Genomic DNA, 22143 nt, shown 5'->3' with positions numbered 1-22143 from the left:
GTGGACGTGGCCGTGGCCGTGCTGAACGCTGGCATCGCCTGGCCCCGTTACGTCTCAGCTCCACCGCAAAGTCGTTTAAAGGCTGTGTCCTATACTCTATCGTCGAGGGGCTTGCAGATTCCGGTGTCTGGTTAGAGGTTCTAAGCGAGGCGGGCAGCTGCTTCTGACTGGTCTGGCTAGTTGCCACGAACCGATGGATTGTCACCGGTGACTCACACTCTCCTTGCTCCGGGAATGATTGCGACAGCTTCGCCTTAGTGGAAAGCGGTTGACTAGGTTCATAGATCCGAGACAACACATCTCCGAGCACCGATGGCTGATCGAGCGTGCACCTGTAATGAGATATACTGCTCGTAAACTCGGGCCCCGTCTTCAGACAGTGCTCGCATGGGCTCCCTAGTCCGGACTCAGAACATCGCAGCTTCTGGACCCTACATCAATCGCATGCCATACGGCGAGCCTCAACTTCATAATGAGAGTCAGATACGGCGGATTTGTCAGGTTGATGCAAGCTATACATAAGCCACCCGAAACCGCCGATGGTGTTGACACCCGTGACATGATGAAGTCACCAGATAGTTCACTCATTTAATTTATTAGTCTCCGCTAGGCTCAGTGAGAAATGACAAGATTTGTCAGTGACAATGTTGAGCCAGGAACTTCTGCTTCTTGACTGAGTTACGGACATCAAACGTCAAGTAAACCCCGGCCTCTCGGCCAAGGTAGATAAAAACAGTTTCACCATCACAGCGACGACATAATAGCCTCTCGTGAATCCTGCCTAGGAACATGTTCTCAACACCGAGCAACGTGCGTAATTCCGAGGGCCATTTCCACTGCCGGAGGCGCACGAAAGAACGATTCCCCCGTGGACAGCCAACCAGAATCCGCGCCCCGACACTAATTGGCTCTGGCAATCTCTTACTTCAAGCTCGACCATGTTCACTGCCATCCTCAGACTAAGCAGCTTTCTCATCCCGAGATCCTAACGAAGCCGGCTTCACGAGTTCCCTCTGCCAAGTCTTGAGTAACAACACGCATCTACTGCGATCAGCAATCACACCCCTACAAACAGGCGCGAGAACTCACCCAACCACAGAAAAGGCCCACCCAAGCCATGCAATCACAACAGCCGCGATGGACAGTGCATCCTTTCGATATTCCAAGGGAACCCCGTCGCTATCGGCAGCCTCATCCAAGTAGGTAGTCACGCGCGGCCCGACACTGTCCCCGAACGACACCACCTTCGTCGCCGTGATAATGGTCAAGGTGAGCGCGTTCACAAAGCCGATGAGACTTGGAATGATAGCACCGACGATCAGGAATTTGTAGCCAATGGTGCGCCGGAGCACTTGAACGATGAGCACGATGAGAAGGATCAAGGCGGACAGAAAGCTCGAGCATATGTTGTAACTAGCAGCCCCGATATAAGCGCTGTCGTGGACCTCGGTTTTGGGGACGAGACCCAGGAGGTAGCTGCGTTGGTTGAGGTAGTCTGCCAAGGTGGCTGCTCCAAGCGCAAAGGCGGTGATGTTGGAGATGGTCGCTAGCAAAAGGACAAAGGACGTGAGGCGACTCATTGTGACTAGAGCGTGGTGGACCAGTGGAGGTCTTTGCAGCCTACGGTTAAAACTGGAAGCGCAAGGGGGAGGGGCCGCTGCTTAAAAAGCCTGGGGCGAAGGCTTTGCTGGATTAGCGGAGACATTTGACCGTGGCATTACTAGCGTTGGAGGGGTCAATTCCGAGCTGCAGCTCTTCGTTATCAGACTAGCAGCAGTAACTACCAGGAAGGCCGGTGTTTGACTACCCTGTCATGATCTGATAAAATAAGATGTTATCAAGATTGAATTGTCAGAAACCCCATCCGCTGCTGGATATAATCAATGAAGTCAATAGCAGGAATAATGAAAATAGACAACATTCTATATCTTTTCTTCGTCTTTTGCCGCGGAGATACAAAGCTGCCGACCAGTCGAGAAGTTCACCGGAGAAGTTAGGGCTTCCCGCCTCGCAAACCACCCCCAAATCCGGCAATGGCGCCCCGCTGCAGTGCATGCGGACAAACGGTCAGCGGCATCATTCTCCACAATACTTTTGGTCGACACTTTTCCTCAAACAGGCTTATTGCTGGGGGAATTATACCAGAGATAAGAGGACTTGTGTTTTGTAGATTGGCATGTGATAGATAGGCCCAGGATTATGAGTTGAGCATTCCACACAACGCATTCGAGTCTCCACAAGTGGCTAGGTGCGAGGGCTTAGAATCAGCCGATATATAGTGACAGCAATTGCACAGATAACTATAAGCGACAAAGACGGGTGTCTGATTGATACTGCGAATGATGAAAAGCTAACAATGCAGATAGCAAGCCAGTCGAAACCCTCAGGCGACTGCCGAGGCTCATCCAAGCAAACGTCCCGGTTACGCCCTGTTTCAGTTCATGTTTTCTTTTTGCGTGAGGAGAGGGCCTATTCACTCCCAGGATCGACCCAGCTCCACGAGAAAAGTATCAATACGCATCGGAGAGCCCTTCACAATGATAAAGCCCTGCTCAGGAAGGACTGATGGAGATGGGACAGAAAGCCAGGAATGATTCGGGGCGCAAACCCGAGCACTCGCTGTACCTTGCTGCGCCGACGCGAAGCATCCCGGACAAATATCTGCTGCGCACACCCGACACTTACTGCAGGGAGCGGAACTGTCATACTCCTGCTTGCAGACATCGCAGCACCATGCCCACGGAAGAAGCCAGTCATCTGGAAGGGTGGAATCACGGCTGTCCTGTGGTGCATCACGGATTGCATGAAACAGAGAAATAGCGTTGGCATCGTCATCTGCCGCGGCCAGGATTGTGAAAAGCTTGTTGAGTGCATCTGCTCTCCAAGCAGGGTCAATATCCTGGAGACGCGCGAGGGAAATCTTGATATAACCACGGAAATATGGTCTTGCCTGGTCCGTGTCTCCATTATCCAGGTGCCAACGCCCTAGATAGAGACCAGCTTGGTTCGCGATAGTTGTGTCGCGGTTGAGGGCTACCTCCAGCAACCATCTAGCGAGATCGGTGACTTCGTGCAAAAAGGATCCAGTATTATCAGGGTCCTTCAAAGCGTCCATGTAGAGTTGGTATGCATAGGATGACTCTGCGACCGATCTCGACTGGGTCATCTCCCAGTGACCGTCCATTTCCACCCGAGGCAGACTCAGAATTTGTCTCCAGAGGGCCTTGGCCTTGTCAAATTCGTTCATGAATCTACCATAGAGATGGGCCAGGCAGACGTCAAGACAAACGACAACGGTTGACCGCAAGTCTTCCAATGCAGCTGCTCTTGCGTGTCGATATCGATCGGCCAGCCATTCCAAGGCGTCTGTGGCATCGGCGGCAGTCGCACAGGCCTCGAGAAAGCGACCATCCGCCCGTTTATAGTGAATGAGACAATCGTCTAGAATCGTCTCGGTATGGTTCTCAGGCTTCCGATCCATCGACCTCAACAAGGACATAATTTCCGCATCATTGCCGTATGGGGGCATGCTTAGTCGGTAAATCAACGCTTCAGCAAGTTTTCGGATGCGAATGCTGTATGATTCTAGTTGTAAGCACGAGTGGAGCCACTGTGCGGCCTCGAGACAGTCGCCTTGTTCAAAGTACAACTCCGACAGAGTCAATCGCAATCTCGACAGGCTGTAGGGCGACACCATCATGTCAAGATCGGAATCCTCGTGGTCAGGCTCCTGTTGTTCTAGCAGCGACTTTGTGTACAGTTTCTCGGTTTCACGGTAGATTCGGATTGCTTCACCGCGCTTGTGTTGTTTCAGGTATATTCGAGCAATGTCCAGACTTGCAGCGGCTGATTTTGGTTGCAGGTTTAGCGACATTTCCGCGTAATGTTTTGCATCGTCCAGGTGCCCGAAATTGGAGAGGCAGTTCCCGACCCGTTCGTACCACAAGGCGTCCTCTTCCAGCTTCGTCCATCGAGCGACCTCAAGCACGGTTTCTGTAATGGGTGTCTCACGCACAATATCTACATCGCCGTCTTCAGAGATGATTTTAACCGCCCATACGAGACGGAAACACTCCGAGGCAGACCAGGCGTTCCCCTTTAGCCAGCCCTCAGCTGCATATTCGGCCATGGCTGAGAAGAAGCCGCCCGGCTTTTGGCAACACGATTCCAGCCATCTTGTGATCTCGTCATCGCCCTGGTCGACTGAACACATCGGACCATCCAAGAAACTTTCGATGAGGTGGTAATCCCCGGAAGCGAAGAACTCCCAGTCATCCGGGTTCAGCCAATGCACGCAGTCCGGAGCCGACAATAGTCTGAGGAACAGAGATCTCATCTCGGTCTTGCTGTGTGGATCAAGCTGGTCGTTGCTGATCAGCTGCCTCGAATAATTTAGCCACTGACTCTGCGCGTGGATGATAAGCGAAACCCGTCCGTCTTTGTTCTCTTCCTCCGCAAAGCCCTCTTGGAACAGTTTCAGGCACTGTATCAGAATATGGGTCTGCGCCTCGATAATATTCACACCAACCGACACAGAACTAGGGCCATCGCACACTTTCCTGTATTCGGCATTGCGGAGGTATTCGCCGATCGACGCGTGACGGAATACGACACGGGTGGTCTCCTTGTTCGACTGGAATACGAGGAGATCATCGCTCGTCCGACGCTCGGCCAGGTAGGCGGCGACTTCCGCCCCCTGAAGGTCAGCTGTAGTCAGGCCATCGTCCCGAAGGAGCAGAAAGAACGAAGCGTATTGTACTCGGAGCATGGTTTCGAGGTCAAAGACTCCATCTCCGCCTGTGGAATCGTACTGCAGAATGTAGTCCAACTGACGCAAGCTGAGCGGAACGTCCGAGCAGGCGAGCCATGCCAGCATCGTGTTCAGATTCTCCGCTTCTTCAGGGTCGAGCTTCGCGCTGAAGCCCCGCAGGACATGCTCGAGCATCTCGTCCAGTCCCTTTGGCGCTCGTTGTAGGCTCTCCAGCATGCTGCTCGCTCTGGTCTTGCGGCTCAACTCGCGCAGCATCAAGTCAGCCCACAGAAACATCCCTTGGGACTTTTCAATGAGTTGGTCCTGGATTGATGCAGAAAGGTCTCGGGGAATACGACTGAAGACACGGGTTCGTTGCATGGTGGTTTCAATTAATGCTCGGATGTCAGCAGAATTCTTCGCTGCATCAACCTGGATGCATGGTATGGGGCCGATCGCATCGCTGAGCTCTGCGTAGATCTCAGGCCTTCCAACTAGAAGAATCTTGACTTGAGAGGCTGCGCCTGGTCAGTTGCAGGGGAGAGAACCAGCTTTTGCAAGTACTTACCACTCCCGGAAAGGAGATCTGACAGCAGTTCGAAGAACTGCTCCCGATCCGCCTGAAAAGCTTCGTCCAGACCATCCAGGACAAGAATCAACCAGCTGCCTGCTCTTTGCTGCGACCCATAGTACTGAGAGTATAACAACCTCCATGCACTGCGGATAGTCTTGATGTCGTCTGGAGAGCTGAGGTTGGCTTCAAGATATGCTTTATACGCTGCATTATTTTGGGAAACCTGGTGAGCGCAATCCCGGAGCGCCTGATTGAACGACTTAGTTTCGGTGTCGCTATTACTGAAGAAGAAATACGCGATGGAGTCACTTCTATCTCCTCTCTCGGCCTGCAACTCGGTCAAGTAGGAGATTACGCGCTGCGAGAGGACTGACTTCCCGCTCCCTGGGCTACCGACAACGGCCAGAAGCGGCGTCTGCACCCCATCAGCCACCCACTGTCTGAAGAATGGTTCGTCGAGGATCCAGTCTGCCGTTCCTGACACCCTCTTCTTTGCCAGAGTTTGATATGCATCGACTGGATGCACCGAGGGCTTGAGAATCTCTCGAATTGCTATCGCCGGCCTCCCTCCCCTGGCTGGCTCCGTCGCCACCGTCTCCCTAATCTTGTGCATTTCTTGTCGGAACTCCTTGCGGAAACTCTCCTGTCCCAGGACTAACGTCTCCAAGCCATCGCTGACCTGGTCCATCTGATGCGCGGTGCGCTTCGTCTCCGCCCACGTCTCTGCCGCGACCAGCCGGTTTTCACTTTGGCACAGCTTCTCCAGCTGGTTGAGGAGGCTCTGCAGCTTCTCATCGCGACCCAAGATCGCGTTCTTCGCAAAGGCCAAAGTGCGACCCAGTGACCCGCCCCGGATGATCCTCGCCGAGCGACCGAAGACTTCCAGCAGAATCATGAGAATATTCACCAGCATGCTGCGGAGCTCGGGTGTCGCCTGATTCACGGCGTAGATCTTGAGTCGCGCGAGAAAATCCTGTTGCGCTGGCTCCTGTCAGATCTCCATTTGACGTATCTTTGGGGAATCAGGTGAAGACCTTGAGGGTCTCGATGAGACCGATTATAGAATCATAGAGCGACGAGACGCCGCGGGCAGCATCGATCAACAACGTCAAAGCGGCAAAACATGCGGAGCTGGGCGGGAATACCACCGAGGTCCCCGCGGAGACGACATTGGTGAGCAATTCGATCGGTTGACACAGTGTGCTGAGGTTATGGAACAGCACAGATCGCTTCTCTCGGAACGATAAGAAATCGGTATTTCTCGCGTCCAGGAGAGCGAGCAAGTCGTCAGCTGAGGCGGGACTGGGAAATGCGGGGTTGTCGAGGTCATGGTCTGTGACGGACCTGTAGCGCGCCTTGGCCTGATCCCAAAGGTAATTGAAGTGTTCTGGTTGGGCCATGAATCGATAATTTTCAGTTGAGTTAGGGCTATCGGAAAGCAGGGCAGGAAGGGAGGTGAGTGAATGAGTGTGAGTGCAGTGAGGGGTAGAGCATTCATTCCATTCCATGGTTGCCGGCGGCTGAACCCGAAGCTAACTAGCGTGTCGGTACGTGACAACGCCATGCAGAAACTAGTTAAGTTAATTCTCGCTTATCCTGGATGCACATGCCTGCCATGACATGCTTCATTGTACTGTACCTGAATACGTACTTCACCTCGCTTAGGCTTGTTGGCCCGATCATCGACAGAGACAACTGGTGCCAAGACCCGAGTGTGCATTCTTCAGCAGCCTTGCTTTCGGTCAAATATCGGGGTAGCGAACCTGCAGAAGACCTGATTTGCCGGTATGTCCTTTACCAAGACTTCCAAGAACCGACTAATAGCGGCCAAGACCCGTGCCGAATCGGGATGTGGGTGACTCCAAGCGAGGAACAATATACTTATAAAACACCATCATTCTTCGGGGATTCTCTCGACGCCCCAGCAGCCAGCTCAAAAACACCACAATCATGAAGAGTTCTTCTATCTTCACCCTCGCCGGACTGCTGACCTCCGTGGCTGGCCATGGCTACCTTACCATCCCATCTAGCAGAACCCGACTAGGGTTTGAGGTATAACGCGCTCCCCTAGAATTTTGTGCCTTATAGTGAGTGACCGGAACATAGGCTGGTATCGATACATGCCCCGAGTGTGCTATCCTTGAACCTGTCACCGCATGGCCGGATCTCGAGGAGGCCCAGGTTGGCCGTTCTGGTCCCTGCGGCTACAATGCCAGGGTGAGCGTCGACTACAACCAGCCCAGCGACAACTGGGGCAACTCGGTGGTCGCGACCTACACGGCTGGCGACACTATCGAAGTGCAATGGTGTGTCGACCACAACGGTGACCACGGCGGCATGTTCACCTACGGTATCTGCACGAATCAAACGCTTGTCGACCTCTTCCTTGATCCGGATTATCTGCCGACCAATGATGAAAAGCAAGCTGCTGAGGACTGCTTCCTTGCGGGCGAGCTGAAATGTACCGACGTGAGCGGCCAGACCTGTGGCTACAACCCCGACTGCACGTCGGACCAGGCCTGCTACCGCAACGACTGGTTTACATGCAATGCTTTCAACGCGGACACCAACCGTGGCTGTGGGGGGGTGGACGGAGCGGCGCTGAACTCGTGCACCACCACCATTGCAGGCGGATACACCGTGACCAAGAAGATCAAGGTAGGTGGCTGACGAGCAATATTTCCGGTACCCACAGATTAACTCTCGCGATGGTCTAGCTGCCCAACTACTCGTCCGACCATACCTTGCTGCGCTGGAGGTGGAACAGCTATCAGACCGCGCAGGTCTATCTTGGGTGCGCCGATATCGCCATCACCGGCGGGTCAGGCTCCGGCTCCTCCAGCTCGTCCTCATCTTCGAGCAGCAGCACGACCAGCACGACCAGCAAGACTAGCAGCACGACGACGACAACCTCCAGCACGACCAGTTCCGCGACCTGCACCGCCGCTACCAGCGTAGCCGTCACTTTCAACGAGCTGGTCACGACAACATACGGGGAGAATATCTTCCTGACCGGCTCGATCAGTCAGTTGAGCTCGTGGGATACCTCCTCCGCCATCGCGCTCTCGGCCTCCTCGTACACCTCGTCCAATCCCCTGTGGACGGCAACAGTTACCTTGCCCGCTGGCACGACCTTCGAGTACAAGTTCATCAAGAAGGAGTCTGACGGTACAGTGGTGTGGGAGAGCGACCCGAACCGATCGTACACTGTACCGACCGGTTGTGCCACTGCGGCGACCGTAGCTACAACCTGGAGGTAGAAGTGCCTGCCAGGCTGGCGGAGCCAACCAAGACATGTGTAATGGCCGTGCGGCCAACACAGGTGGTTTGACAGAAGTTCGACTACTATCAATTCGTCTGCGCGCCCTAGCGTCAGGCCCTGGAAATTGCAGGTAGCTCACTGTACAGCTGGGTCAATGATATGTATCTCCAGACGCGCACACGTAACAGAGTCTTAAATCAATGTATAAATTCACTTGCGATAGAAAACATTGTTGATCATCAATGACTCCCCCACTGATTCTCTAGTTCAGCGCGTATAATTTTCGAGGATACGTCTAAAGTAGTAGTGCACAAATTTGTACTTGTGTGGAATCAGTTTATTGTACTTAGGGTTAGATCACCTAACAGCTCTTCTACATTTTCTTCCGCCCTGGAACATGACGCTGAATAATGGGTTTCAACAGAGGCATGTCTCAACCAGATTTTGATATTATCATGTACATCCTCCTACACCTCGGAATTGCTCTATACCAAGGAGAGCCTATCCCCAATGTCTAGTCATAAGTCACGTGATGACTGGCTGGAGGAACTGACAAGCCTGCCCTTGTCGTACACACGCATAAGCAATCATGCTTACTATCACGTGCTCCGAGCCCAGAGCGGCTGAATGAGGGGTTACGAAGACGAACATCCGATTCTCACACTGTTCGCATGCGGCTGCTCTCCGTGGTGGAAATGGCTGACCCCCTATCCATAACGTCATTGATCATTGATGTTGGCGACCTCATCCATCGCCTCCTAACATATGCAAAGAAAGTCCGTGATGCGAGTTCCGACATCCGCCGACTGACCGAGGAACTCTTCGGTCTCAAAGGAATCCTGGAACACCTGAGCTCGCAGTTTGAGTCTTCTTCGCCGCCAGAAACGAGGAAACTGGCTTCAGTTGCCACTGACTCGCTGAACAGCACTCTGGAGAAGGCAAACGAGTCGGTTCAACTCCTCCTTTTGGACCTAGAGGAGCCGACAAGCAGGTTGAATAGATTGAAGCAAAAGCTGGAGTGGCCGTTCACCCAGGAACAATTTGCTACACACCTCACGCGCCTAGAAAGGGTGAAGTCCTGGCTGATCATCGTCCTCTCGAGCGACAGCCTTGCCATTCAGCGAGATCTCCATGGAAAGATAACAAGCCTCGCAACGTCTCTAGAGGCAGAACTAAAGATACGAGATGAGGAGAAAGTCCAGGCAGCGCACAACGATCTGCTTCGATGGTTAGCCCCCGTCAGTCCGGTCAGTATTCACCAGCAGATCTCGAGGGATCGAGTCGATTGCACGGGGAAGTGGTTCGTCAATCATACATTTGAGGACTGGATTATGAGCGATGTCGTTGATCGGAGCATTCTTTGTCTCTTGGGAAAATGTATGTACGTCAAGAGTCTTTGCACTCCGGCAAAGGCTGACAGTTTTCTTCTAGCTGGGATCGGCAAGACAACGCTCTTGTAAGTCTTCCGGCGGCCTGTGCCGATAACGCTGACATGCTGCCATTCACTAGTGCTCACGCCGTCGACGAGCTGGCCGCGTTTACTGCCAAGGGCCATGGTCTGGTCTTCGCTTACTTCTACTGCAGATTCAGCGACGTTGACTTTCAGAATCCGGTGAACATCCTAGGTTCGTTGGTGGCCCAGATTTCTAAATCGGTGCCCTCAATCTTGGACACCATTCGGCCATTCTTTGAGGCTACAGATTCACATCCACACCGACAGCCGATCGACATCAGTGTAGTGGCAGATGCCATCACAAACTGTACACAGAATGATAGACGGATCATTCTCCTGATTGATGCGATCAACGAAAGTGTATCCTATCAGGAGCTTATACGCTCCTTGTTGAAGATTTCGGAACTTACCCCAAACCTTCGAATCTTCCTAACCGGCACCGATGATATTGTATCCGAACGTCATGCCAGGATTCTACATATGAGTTCCAGTATAATCAGTGATGATATTGACACATTCATTCGCTTCAGATTGCAGCACGACTCGACACTCAAGAGCTTGAGTACGCGACTACAGGATCAGGTGTGGAAGGCTCTTATGGAGGGTGCCGATGGATCGTCAGTAGTTCCCGTGTGGACGGTATAGCAGAATTCCAAGCTGATCGGGTTTCTTTGCTGCAGATTCCGCTGGACCCAGCTCTCATTAGAAAACCTCGCCTCCCTGAGAACCGCGAAATCTATTCGGGAGGCATTGAGGACACTGCCAAGGACTTTAGGGGAGGCCTACATCCACATGCTCGAGCGAATCAGTCCCAGTGACAAGGAACTTGGCCGCAACACTCTGTTTTGGCTCAGTTTCTCGAAGCGATTGCTCACCCTGTCGGAGCTGAGCGAAGCAGTCGTACTAGAGGAGGCATGCACGATACTTGATGAAGACACTAAGCTGATCTCACCTCGGATTCTGCTGCATATCTGCCAGGGACTCATCACCGAGGATGAGTTCGGAAGAGTGAATTTAGCCCATGCCTCGGTCAAGGAGTTCCTGACCTCCGAGTGGATCCGCACCTCGAGCGTGCGATACTTCTGTTTGGACCCGGCAACAGCCGATCAAACCATGACACGCCTCTGCCTGACCTATCTGTGTCTCGACAACTTCCGCTCCGGATACGAATCGTCCTTCGATGAACTAGCCGCACGCGAGCAGGAGCACCCCTTCCTATCGTACGCGGCCGCGTTCTGGGCGACCCACGGCGGAGCTTGCGATTTCGACGAGGATGGCGACCGTCAGCTCGTCAACAAATTGTTCAACTCGCGCGATCTGCCACGCCAAGGAAACTACGGTGTCTGGGTGCAGACGCTTATTCCCGAGGCCGAGCTCGAGGTCATCGAAACCACACATCCGCTGTACTACGCCGCGTCGTTCGGTCTAGTCCCGGTCGTCAGAGCGATCCTGGCCTCTGTGCCTGATCTGCAGGTCGACGCGCCCGGTGGCCGCTATGGATCCACGCCCTTGTTTGTGGCCTGTTGGCGGGGACATTATGAGGCGGCTGAACTTCTTCTCCAAGCCGGCGCAGACCCGTATCTTCCGGACAGCGGCGCAGGCGTGACAATCTTCTCACTACCTCACTCGAATCAGTTCGCCCGATCGTTGGCGATTGTGCTTGGTCGAAGGCAACCGGGCAAAGGGACCCATCGGGCTGCCGCACCGCATACAGATATCGTCCTGCAGCATGCAGGGGTCCTACCTACGCGGGTCGGGATTCCGAACCGCACATTCCACGGCATGAATAGGATTGAAGAGGGAGAAAAGGTCCCGGAAGGTGATCACAGCAACGAGCCCACCGACTCTGCCGAGCAGCAGCAGCTTGCAATCAATGCCCTCGCCGTAGCACCATCGACAATAGACCCGACCGTCGAAGGGTTCGAACAGCAGATCCGACAGCTGTTCCCCCGGCTAGGGCCTCCAGCTTTAATCCATCGGTTCGCGCGCGAGCAGCTCCGCCGCTACGACCGACTTGTCGCACTTCAGCGCGCGCATTCAGACGCCGTGCGCAACCGCTCCTGTCCCTCCGGGCCGTATTGCTCTGCTGTTGCCCCTACGGGAGGAGTCTCCTCCCGAGCAAGCGGCCCCAACCTTACCGCGCAGTTCGAGTGTCCCACCTGTTTCCAAGTCAAACAGTTCCAGAAGGCGTTGGACTGGCCGAAGCACGTCGCCGAGGATCTTCAACCGTTCACATGCACATTCCCCGACTGCGCGGGCGCACGGTCGTTCAAACGCAAGGCGGACTGGGTGCGTCACGAGACCGAAAGGCACCGGCAGTTGGAGTGGTGGGTCTGCTCCTATGACGATTGCGGCTACAAGTGTTTTCGCCAGGACAATCTCGTGCAGCATCTCGTTCGGGAGCACAAGATGGCCGAGCCGAGAGTCGAGAAAATCAAGGCCACAACGGCCACGCAAAGGGCTCTTGATGCACAAGGGCATGTGAATGTAGAGAATCTGTGGGAATTGGTCCGGCAGTGTCACCATGAGAGCGACGCAACCCCGCAACAGGAGTCCTGTCGGTTCTGCGGAGAGAAATTTGACAAGTGGAAAAGACTGGTGGTGCACGTGAGCAGACATCTGGAGCAGTTGGCGCTACCGATCCTGGGGTTGGCGAAGCAGTACGCTGGTGCTTTAGAGGGGTAGCTTCCTTTCACCGGATAGACACTAGGCATGGACGTAGCTACGAGTTATCAGATAGCCTCTTCACTTCCGATTGATTGCATCCAGAGCCCATATTTCTTTGCGCAGCCACATGGGAAGATTCTGATACAGTGTGTCTCGCGTCGAAATGTAGATTTAAAACTCATCTTCAGATGCAGTCTCGAGCTCTGTAGTAACTCGGCCCCGGGCATATCTCTTTATCTTTCCCAGCCAACAAATCGCCATGTATGGTATCTGTGGATTACATGAAGGTAGCTGAAATTATTACTCAATGTAGACTCATTGTGAGACTAGAAATTAAGGAGTGCTTTTCAGTCTGCGCACTTCCGGCACTGCTTGATTTTGTGCTTCTCGGCCTTTTCTTACTTGATGCGATGGATTATGGCTGAAGTTCTCAGCAACGTTCAATTAGAGCCCACTTAGCTTTCTGCCGCATATATTTGCTTTGAATTAGCTGGGGCAGGCTGGGCCGTTGCTGAGAACTCATGGAGTCGCCTTAGGGCTTTCTTTACGCCCGCTTAACCAATCAGTGCCCTGGTTAGGCTATATTCAGCGACGATAGACAAAAGATTTAGGGCTTACCTAGCTGATACGGTGTACTTGAAAGTCTAGAACGGCAATATCTTTGCCTAATTACATACTTGTGCAGGCTTGATTAATAGCAGTGGGCAGCAGGTCTCCTCTTTTCGTTCTGAGGATAGCCCTTTGGAATCAGAGAAAGGGCGTACTTGGATCCTTTCGGGACATAGCCAAGATCGCCATTGCAATATATCCTCACCCGCATGATACTCACTTACCAGCTTCTACTGCAAGGCCCTCTATTTCTTGTCGAGTCTCAACGTCACCCTTCCCTTAGCTATCGTGACTCCCGCCCTTAGGCTGCACATCTATCTCCCCCGGACACTCAGAAACTGATCCCCCCCTTTTCCCCGGAAGCAAGAAAATCATAATGCCAACTAAACCAGTACTAAAAGTAGTAGGTATCGGGAACTTGCTGGTACTGTGGTGTAAGTGTCTCAAGATGCATTGCTACATTACTTTGTGCGCTCTCTTCACTACTACCCAGGCTTACGTCCGCGTTTCCTGGCACACCGACAGACAACGGACCATCGGCCTAATGTCCGGAGCATGCTCCATCACCGCTCCACAGCACAACATAAATCTGTGACACTTGGCTGGTGTTGTGAAGTCCCTCGATGCTCCGCATTCTCTTTCGATCGAGTCTATCAAAATGTATTTCCGGCACAATCCCCAAGCTACTCGGGCTGCTATTGCTTTCCTTCATATCGCCCCATGCCTTGCTGCAGCGCAAACCAACACCCTGGGTCAAACCCCGCAGATGGGCTGGAACTCGTGGAATGCGTACAAGGCCAACATCAACGAGTCGGTGGTCATCCAGAGTGCTCAGCTCCTCACCAGCCTCGGGCTGAAGGATGCCGGATATGACTATGTCCTCGTGGACGACGGATGGGCCGACTATAATCGCACGGCGGACGGCTACCTGCAAGCCAATGCGACCTCCTTTCCGGGCGGGATTCCCGCTTTAGCGGATAATGTCCACGCCCAAGGCCTCAAGCTGGGTCTGTACGGCGACAGCGGCACGCTGACGTGTGCATTCCGCCCCGGCAGCTGGGGCTACGAAGAGCGCGACGCGCAGACGTTGGCCGACTGGGGGGTGGATTACTGGAAATACGACAACTGCGGGGGCTACCAGGCTATGACCGAGGCGCCGCAGGTCCGGTTTGGCATCATGCAGAAGGCTCTACAGCTGGTCGGGCGGGAGATTCTGTATTCTGTCTGCGAGTGGGGATATCAGTTTCCCTGGCACTGGGGTGGAGGTATGTACTGTCCCTGTGTTTGCATGGCCTGCCATGCGGATGCGCATGTGGAAGACCACAGTTGCTGATCGTCGCAAACACTTCTTCCAGCGATCGGTCACTCCTATCGCATGTCAGGGGACATCACCAACGTCTTTGCGAACGAAACGGGCTGCCCCTGCAAGACCGCTTACTGCTTGAACACCGGCTACGCGAGCTGCTCGGTGATGAGCATCATTCGGAAGATGCGCGAGATTAGCCAGTACCAGTCCCGCGGGCACTGGATGGACATGGACATGCTGGAGATCGGCAACGCGGAGATGACGCTGTATCAGCAGCAAACGCACTTTGCCTTCTGGGCGGCGCTCAAATCGCCGCTGATAATTGGAGCAGACCTGTCCAAGCTGTCCGACGACGCGCTCAATGTGCTTACCAATAAACAAATGATCGCAATCAATCAGGACCTGCTTGGACAGCCAGTTCATTATGTCCAGAACGCCAGCTCCGAGGGCTTGGCGCAGGTATGGGCGGGCAGTGTGGAGAATGGATACGTGGTTCTCCTGCTCAACGAGAAGAGCTACCCACAGAGATTGAAGGTAGATTTTGCGACTCTGGGGTTGCAGCTTTCTGGGCCTGTCAATGTCACGGAGCTGTGGGCCGAAAGGTCTTTGGGGAAGATCAGGTCTTTTTCAGGCACACTGCAGGCGTATCAGACTCTTGTGTTCAGACTGGACATGTGAATCATAGAGTAGAATTTGAAAATTGTTTACCCCTACCACGACCTGCGACAACCGTGGAAGTGAATAACTGCTTATAGTCATAATGTACCCTGCGTCCTAAAAATAACAAGAACATTTGCAATACAAAGAAGAAAGCTTGCTGTTGAAGAATCTTCATGCTCCTTATGTCTGTCTGTCTTCATGCTGTGTGATCAATTCTCACAATTCAGCAAGTTGTGTCCAGTGAGGCTGTGACTACATATCTATCACAACCGTCGCCAAAATTTCACACTTCAAATCCACAATTCTACGTACTAGGATCAGGAAGTGAATGGTTTGAAAGATCTCACAGTCTGATTCTGACATGAAAGAATTCTAAAAGGTATATCTATCAACGATACATACATATATGTTTGCAAAATCAAGCTTTGTATTGTATAAAACGTGCTAGCTGTGTGACAACGATCTGTTATAGCAAGCCATCACTATGTGGGTAATTCTTTCCTCATCTTGCAGGTTATCATTCACAACCATGCAAATTGAGGGGCGTAAGGTGCTCGATAAGCATACGTTCAGGAGCAACTGATCTCTGACAAGAGATTGACTGCCCTCCACACGACGTTCATTCATCAGCAATATGACAGCTCCTGGTTCGAACAGCTTCCAGGAATGAAACTCTGAGACACCTTCGGCAGGTCTGTTTCGAAGATTTGGGCAGAGGGATCGAGAATACGATCAATGATGTGAATGGCTCCCTGCGTAGAATGGTTAATGTACATCAAATGGAGAAGTAAGGAGGTGCGATCCGCTGATACTCACCTTGGTAATCGAGATATCCTTTTCCACCACGGTGGCCACGTTGTTCAGGATGATTTCGCCGTCTTGAACCTGCGAACCGACATAGAGGTAACTTGCAGTCTGGAGTGAGAATTGTGTGAGCTTTATACATGACTCCATGGCTCATGTAGCCTACCTGAAACCTTTGGTAGGTCTCGTTGAAGCTACTAGAATTGAGATTGGTATTTGGCACGTAATGGGAGAGTAGCGTGTTGCCCAGCCACCATTTGCCCTTCCTAGTCAGGTGTCAGTTTTCTTTTCAGCAGGAGTTGCATGATTAGAAGGAAAGGGTCAACAGACGGAGTGGACTTGAATTTGTTGAAGTATGTGCCGGTATGAAGCTCGAAGGCATCGTTGTTAGGCGCAAAGAAGGTAAAGCTCCAGGTTGGTTCCGTGTCGAAAGCCGTTGGAAACCCACCGATGTTCTGCAGCTCCTCTGCAAGAACACTCAGATCGGAACGAGAATTGATGAACTCCAGAAGGGTAGTAGTATTCTTTGATTTGGGAGTGACATAGCCTCCGGCAATGTTCCGATAGCTGAGAGGATCCTCGGTGGTGGATAGGGCTCCGCTGATGATAGGCAGCAGGAAGTAACTAGCAAAAAAGAGATAATTCATGGTCACGGCCTGCAGCACTGCTTCTCGGATGAAGAGAAGGATAGATGGGACAGGGGGGATAGTCGTGTGCCTGACGATCGAATATGGGGAATGTCTTCTTGTGCGAAATTCGATGCCACCGAAAAGATATACTAGTTCGTTCGCTACGATCCACGCAGCAGACTCTAGGGCTCACCGGCAGTTCTCCACGAGCGGAGACGGTGCAAAGCACGGCCCGGAGTCCGGCTTCTGACTTGCATTAGGGCACCGCTAAGGTCAGATTCACCGGGGACCTTTCCTGCCATAAATCCGATAATCGAGTACCATCCGAAAAGGGCGGAAACCAGGAAGAGATCCTTTTAAACACATAATCCGGCTATATTCAGCTTTGGTTCTCGGCAAGTACAGCACAGGACGGACGGATGACCATGAAGGTGCGTGTACTTCCTCGGTCCCCTCTCCCTTCTACACGATAGCCGGCATATTGACTCCTGTTCTGTTTTCTCCGGTAGAAATTGTTGTTGAGTACATGCGCCCTCGTCGCTCTCTCCATCCGGGCGGTTCAGTGTACGGTGCAGGATGTGCCCGCGATCTTCGGGCCCGTACCAATTGTCGCGACGTTCTCGGGCGTCGATTCCACCAGCTACCTGAAGAAGCGTCCGAGTGATTTCGTTCACCCCGGGATCTGGCACACTCACGACGACCTGGAACGGATCCGTACGAAGGTGCTGGGTGGTCAGGACCCGTGGGCCTCCGCGTACCAGCAATTCAGCGCCGACAGCTACTCCCAGGCCAGCTATGAGATGCAGGGCCCGAAGGAGGTGATTGCCCGCGGGCAGACGAGCAATTACACCAGCTTTGCGCACGACGCGCGTGCGGCCTGGCAGAACGCGCTCATGTGGTACATCACCAAGAACGAATCCCACTGGACGCGCAGCACCACGATCCTCGACGCCTGGGGAACCAATCTGACCAATATCATCGGAATCGATCGCTCGCTCATGATTGGCCTGGACGGCGATTTGTTCGTCAATGCGGCGGAGATCATGCGCTGGGAGGGCAACTGGACCGAAGTCGGAGCCCGGTGGCAAGGGGGCTCGGGCTTCAGCACGCAACTGTACTGGCTGTTTGCGCGCCAGTCGGCGGCGGTGGGGCAGGCCAACTACGGCATGGTCAGCATCAAAGCGATGCTCAGCTTCGCCGTCTACTTGGACGATGTGCAGTTGTACAATTACGCGATGAATGCCTTCATTCAGGACAACTGCGCCGGTATCTTTGCACAGTACAACTCCGACACGGGCCAGTCAGTGGAGGCCGGTCGGGATCAGGGTGTGTTCTACACCTTATACTCAGTGTCCTCTACCAGTGTCCTTCCTTACTGACCGTATTGAACAGGCCACACAATGTCCGGAATCGGGTGGTCGGCCTACGGAGCCAGAGTCGGCTTGAGTCAAGGGGTGAATCTGTTTGCAGTAGGTGATAATCTGCTGTTGAAGGCTGCGGAGTATGCCGCCAAGTACAATCTCAACTCGACCGTTACCTATGACCCGCAGTGGTCGCGCTGCGAAGCGGTCCTTGTCAATGGTCCCTGGGAGGTCATCTCGGCGGAGAACCGTGGCGTCAGCAACAAGATTCCGATCTGGGACCTTCTGTATTACCAATACGTCGTCAAGCAGAAGGCAACGGCACCCTGGACGACCAAAGCCCAGGATTACGAAGGCTTCGAAGGGGCAGTTTCCAGCAACGACCATCCGAGCTGGGGGGGTCTTATCTGGGCGGCCGAAGCATGAAACTTGGGCGGAAACAGAGCGACAGGGAAACTCGCATACTGTACTGTACACTGAGCAGCTTTGGAAGGGTTCAGTTCCAGTGTAAAGTGTGCTGATCAACTTGATTGGTGGACAATTATGCATAGATTTTCAAGGGTTCCGGTTGGACTGAATCATGGATGTGACAAACACTCCCACAATTACGTACCCTCACCAGGAAATACCTTTGATTGAGCCCTGATTCACGTATGTTTCATTCGACCTTCTTCTCCTTCATTTCGGATGAGAATTCTTCCGGAGCGAACGGAGCCCGGACCGGCGATTAGACCGGCCGCTTTCTTCTTCCGCGAGGGTGAAATTACGACCGGCTACTACATAGTAGATACCTCAGCTAGCAGCCCCTCATTCCCATCCTGCCAAGATCCCACTTGCTGCATAACTTGATTGATTGAGAGCCTGTCAGGTGCCTTTGACGGATTTATTGTGATCCGAACTCTCAGGGATTGTCAACTCTCGATAGCAGTGTGGCGAGTGTTACTTTATATCTTCGGTTAGATGCCTTTGTTACCACATATCAAATCCACTATGCGAGATAGACAAACAAGTACTACACTCAACAATCAATTTTTGGAGACAGAGATCGGTTGAAAAGATTTAGAAAAAATTAGATAAATCGAACATGAAAAGAGAGAATAGATTGCGGCGATAGAAAAGGATATACACACGTGTGGCTATTCTAAGTAATGTGCATGTGGATGTGACGAATAACTCACAAGTATCTGCCGAAAAGTGCAGTGACGGGAATCATGCAATGCGGGGAAATGGCGGGGTAATGCCACCCGAACCCCGGGGTGATGAAGCATGCACGAGTTCCTGATCCTACCCGGTACCTGACTGATACAATATCCCCCATATCTCGGTCTCCAGGTAACAGCTTTTTCTGGCACCTGTGACAATGGCGGCCGACGAGCCCGGTCAGCCAGAATTCGGCAAGGACAAGTCCTTGGCCTGTCAATCTTGTCGGCGCAAGAAGACGAAGTGCGACCGCGAGCAGCCGTGCGCGCAATGCACCCGCTTCAACACCATCTGCCTCTACGATGACTGTCGCTCGAAGCCGGGTCTCCGCGCCGGCGCCGTCGAGCGGCTGCAACAGCGCGTCGACACGCTGGAGAAGATGTTTCTCGGCCAAAGCCTACTCTGGCAGAAGATGTGGAGCGCGGTGCTGGATGGCGTATCGCCCAATGTCCCCCCTCCCGCACACAATGGCATCGAAACGGCAGGTAGTACGGCGAGCCTCAAGCAGTTATCTGAGGAAGTCAAGCAGAATTTGCTGCAAGAGGCAGCAGGGATGCCTGGTGGCACTTGTGTAGCGTCGTTCGGGCTAGAGCTAAGAGATGAAGGAAAAGGACAAGAGTCTAAGGACGAAGAACAGCAAGAGGAAAACACGGATGTCATGCGGCAGCAGAAACCACCAGAAGCGCGTGCTGCCAAGCGTCGGAAACTCCATTTTGACTCCAATGTTGGGGAGCAGGCGATCGAGACAGGGGACGACTTGTCTGCCGCGCAGGTCGCTGCGCAGGGGCTGCTACCACATGCAGTCATGATGGAGTTAGTCGAATTCTATTTCACTAATGTCCATCCCTGGATTCCCATCCTCCATGTCAGGCGATTTCGTGAGCAGCTGTACAGTCCCGACGGCTGGAACAAGGCCCTGCCGATTTTACATGCAATTCTAGCTACCTCCATCCGCTTTATTGCACACCCGGAGGCTGGAGATCCGCAATCAAGAGCAGACATGGCGGCTGCTAGTCGTCAAAGAGTGATCCTCAACAGCATGGAGTCATTTTCGGTGGAGAACTTGCAAGCATTGGTGATTATAGCGTTCGATATAGTATGCAAATTCCCATTCCCCAACAATGTTGAATATACTGATAACAGTTACAACGCAGATCGGGAGTGGTCGGGGCCCGTCAGCGTGGTCGGTAGTCGGCAGCATGACGCGCACTGTTGAACAACTCCAGCTAAGTGTCGAGGATCGTGACGACGATGAGGGAAGAACGGCGAAGGGTGAGTATCTCATCAAGCGAATGGTCTTTTTGAAGCCAGCGCAACACTGGTGGCAGACCGAGGAGCGAAGACGGGTATTCTGGACCGTGTTCCTGATGGACAGATTTTGTAGCGTCTCGACCGGATGGAACCTGAGTTTGACGAGCGCAGACGTTCGACGGCGCCTGCCCTGCGAGGGAGCATTATGGCAGCGGGAGCAAGAGCAGACCACGCCATTCTTTGGCATCGCCAATCATTCCAGCCACGGAGCGAACGGTCCAATCTTGGACGACGATAAGCACCCAGGACAGGACTCCATCGGCGGGTTTGCCTACGCCATCGAGGCCACTGAGTCGCTGAGCCTGGTGGTCCATTTCTTCTTGCACAATGCCCTTGACATCGAAGACGTTCAAAAGACCAAGAAATGGTTGCTGAGATTCAAGGAACTCGATTTGCGCCTGGTTCAGTGGAAGCTCCTGCTGCCGCCAAAGTGGCAATCGGCTTCGGTTCTCAACGTGGACGGAATCATGGACCCGAATCTGACTCTTGCGCATTTCACCCACAACACAGCACTTATTCTACTCCATCAGAGTATTGCCTATCCTCCCGCACATTGGAAAGATTGCCCTGTGCGACTTCCGTCGGCAACCTCACTCGAAACGTGTATCGAGGCTGCCTCCGAGATTGTGATGCTGGGTAGCCTGTTTCTCCAGCACTCCTCCATTCTTGCCAATCCACAATTCTCGTTCTGTCTCTTCATTGCGGGACGAATGCTACTAGTGCACTCTCAGCATGCCAGGCTTCCTGTATCAGACCAGCTCGATAGTATTGTTGAGAGTCTGCTGGAGATATCCCGTCGTTGGGCTGGTCCCGGTGCCACGGACCGCCGAAATCTGGCGTCGGTGTTTGGCGAAAGGCTCATGAAAGCGCGGCAATACATGTACTGCAATGCGACATCACCCGCGACGCCCCTCGACATTCGACAAGCCGCTTACTCGGAGTCTGTGGATTGTGCCGAGTCGTCTTCAATCGATGTTCGTGGGCGCCATGGGGACGGCGTCGGAACTTCTACGGGACCATTACCACACAGTGCACAGAGCTCTTTGGCCGCATCGCATCCACATTGGACCTCAATTGAGGCGCAATCGTTGATCGAGTACCGCAGTGAGCAGGACCGCGTCGCGAGCCAAGTATCCCCTAGCGACTTCCTGAATGACAGTCTGAGCCTCGCGTTTCCACCCCTCCCCCATTCGCTGCAGGTGCAATATGACCCGCTGGCGGGAATGCCGATGGTAGATCCTTCGTGCCTAGGCAAGGAAGCACCATTGCCATTTCTTGATCAATCTTCATCAGGAAGATCTCACTTTTGGGATCCCGGTCCACATTAGACATTTCCTCTCTTATCACGTCCATAGCTTGTTTTGGGGATTGGGTCGGGTATAACAAGACCAATCGCAAAATCCCGTGAAAATGTATATTTTTCTATCCCTTTGTTCTAATGTTACGATGTAAAATATGATCTAATCGTCTCGTCGCCTTGTAACTCAACCTCTTCGTGATTAAGTTTGCCCTGATCGGAGCCTTGTCCCGGAGTCTATTTTCAGTACAACAAACACA

General features: G+C 53.1%; 8 protein-coding genes across 8 annotated transcripts; 5 read left to right on the top strand and 3 right to left on the bottom strand.

Annotated features, from left to right (window-relative positions):
• Positions 1-959: 959 nt before the first annotated feature.
• BO86DRAFT_402181 (uncharacterized protein) lies at positions 960-1580 on the bottom strand (the record flags this gene model as incomplete). Its single annotated transcript, XM_025673837.1, has 2 exons — positions 960-1041; positions 1090-1580. The coding sequence occupies 2 exons, from the start codon at positions 1578-1580 to the stop codon at positions 960-962; spliced, it is 573 nt and encodes a 190-aa protein (XP_025525051.1).
• A 1550-nt stretch (positions 1581-3130) lies between these two features.
• BO86DRAFT_367404 (uncharacterized protein) lies at positions 3131-6724 on the bottom strand (the record flags this gene model as incomplete). The annotated part of the gene is made up of 3 exons (XM_025670155.1): positions 3131-5274; positions 5319-6309; positions 6359-6724. Coding segments are annotated over 3 exons (3501 nt in total), but the record flags the coding sequence as incomplete, so codon positions are not given.
• Positions 6725-7251: 527 nt separating this feature from the next.
• On the top strand, positions 7252-8584 carry BO86DRAFT_436647 (starch binding domain protein; the record flags this gene model as incomplete). The annotated part of the gene is made up of 4 exons (XM_025676025.1): positions 7252-7376; positions 7431-7982; positions 8042-8145; positions 8200-8584. The coding sequence occupies exons 1-4, from the start codon at positions 7275-7277 to the stop codon at positions 8582-8584; spliced, it is 1143 nt and encodes a 380-aa protein (XP_025525049.1). The 5' UTR covers positions 7252-7274.
• A 672-nt stretch (positions 8585-9256) lies between these two features.
• Positions 9257-12775, top strand: BO86DRAFT_411865 (uncharacterized protein; the record flags this gene model as incomplete). Its single annotated transcript, XM_025674616.1, has 4 exons — positions 9257-9963; positions 10018-10042; positions 10096-10656; positions 10720-12775. Coding segments are annotated over 4 exons (3298 nt in total), but the record flags the coding sequence as incomplete, so codon positions are not given.
• A 1198-nt stretch (positions 12776-13973) lies between these two features.
• Positions 13974-15299, top strand: BO86DRAFT_436644 (glycoside hydrolase family 27 protein; the record flags this gene model as incomplete). The annotated part of the gene is made up of 2 exons (XM_025676024.1): positions 13974-14580; positions 14671-15299. The coding sequence occupies 2 exons, from the start codon at positions 13974-13976 to the stop codon at positions 15297-15299; spliced, it is 1236 nt and encodes a 411-aa protein (XP_025525047.1).
• Positions 15300-15907: 608 nt separating this feature from the next.
• On the bottom strand, positions 15908-16732 carry BO86DRAFT_421079 (uncharacterized protein; the record flags this gene model as incomplete). Its single annotated transcript, XM_025675259.1, has 4 exons — positions 15908-16033; positions 16098-16196; positions 16252-16351; positions 16416-16732. The coding sequence occupies 4 exons, from the start codon at positions 16730-16732 to the stop codon at positions 15908-15910; spliced, it is 642 nt and encodes a 213-aa protein (XP_025525046.1).
• Positions 16733-17139: 407 nt separating this feature from the next.
• BO86DRAFT_381597 (uncharacterized protein) lies at positions 17140-18501 on the top strand (the record flags this gene model as incomplete). Its single annotated transcript, XM_025670778.1, has 3 exons — positions 17140-17145; positions 17224-18040; positions 18107-18501. 3 exons carry the CDS (start codon positions 17140-17142, stop codon positions 18499-18501), a joined length of 1218 nt encoding a protein of 405 aa, XP_025525045.1.
• Positions 18502-19435: 934 nt separating this feature from the next.
• BO86DRAFT_367400 (putative C6 transcription factor) lies at positions 19436-21991 on the top strand (the record flags this gene model as incomplete). The annotated part of the gene is made up of 3 exons (XM_025670154.1): positions 19436-19835; positions 19917-20371; positions 20430-21991. 3 exons carry the CDS (start codon positions 19436-19438, stop codon positions 21912-21914), a joined length of 2340 nt encoding a protein of 779 aa, XP_025525044.1. The 3' UTR covers positions 21915-21991.
• Positions 21992-22143: the final 152 nt, after the last annotated feature.

The sequence above is a fragment of the Aspergillus japonicus genome, assembly GCF_003184785.1.
Source record: "Aspergillus japonicus CBS 114.51 unplaced genomic scaffold BO86scaffold_49, whole genome shotgun sequence".
Lineage (NCBI taxonomy): Eukaryota > Fungi > Ascomycota > Eurotiomycetes > Eurotiales > Aspergillaceae > Aspergillus > Aspergillus japonicus.
The sequence above is the reverse complement of the archived record's forward strand: the minus strand, read 5'-3'. Positions and strand labels throughout refer to the sequence as shown.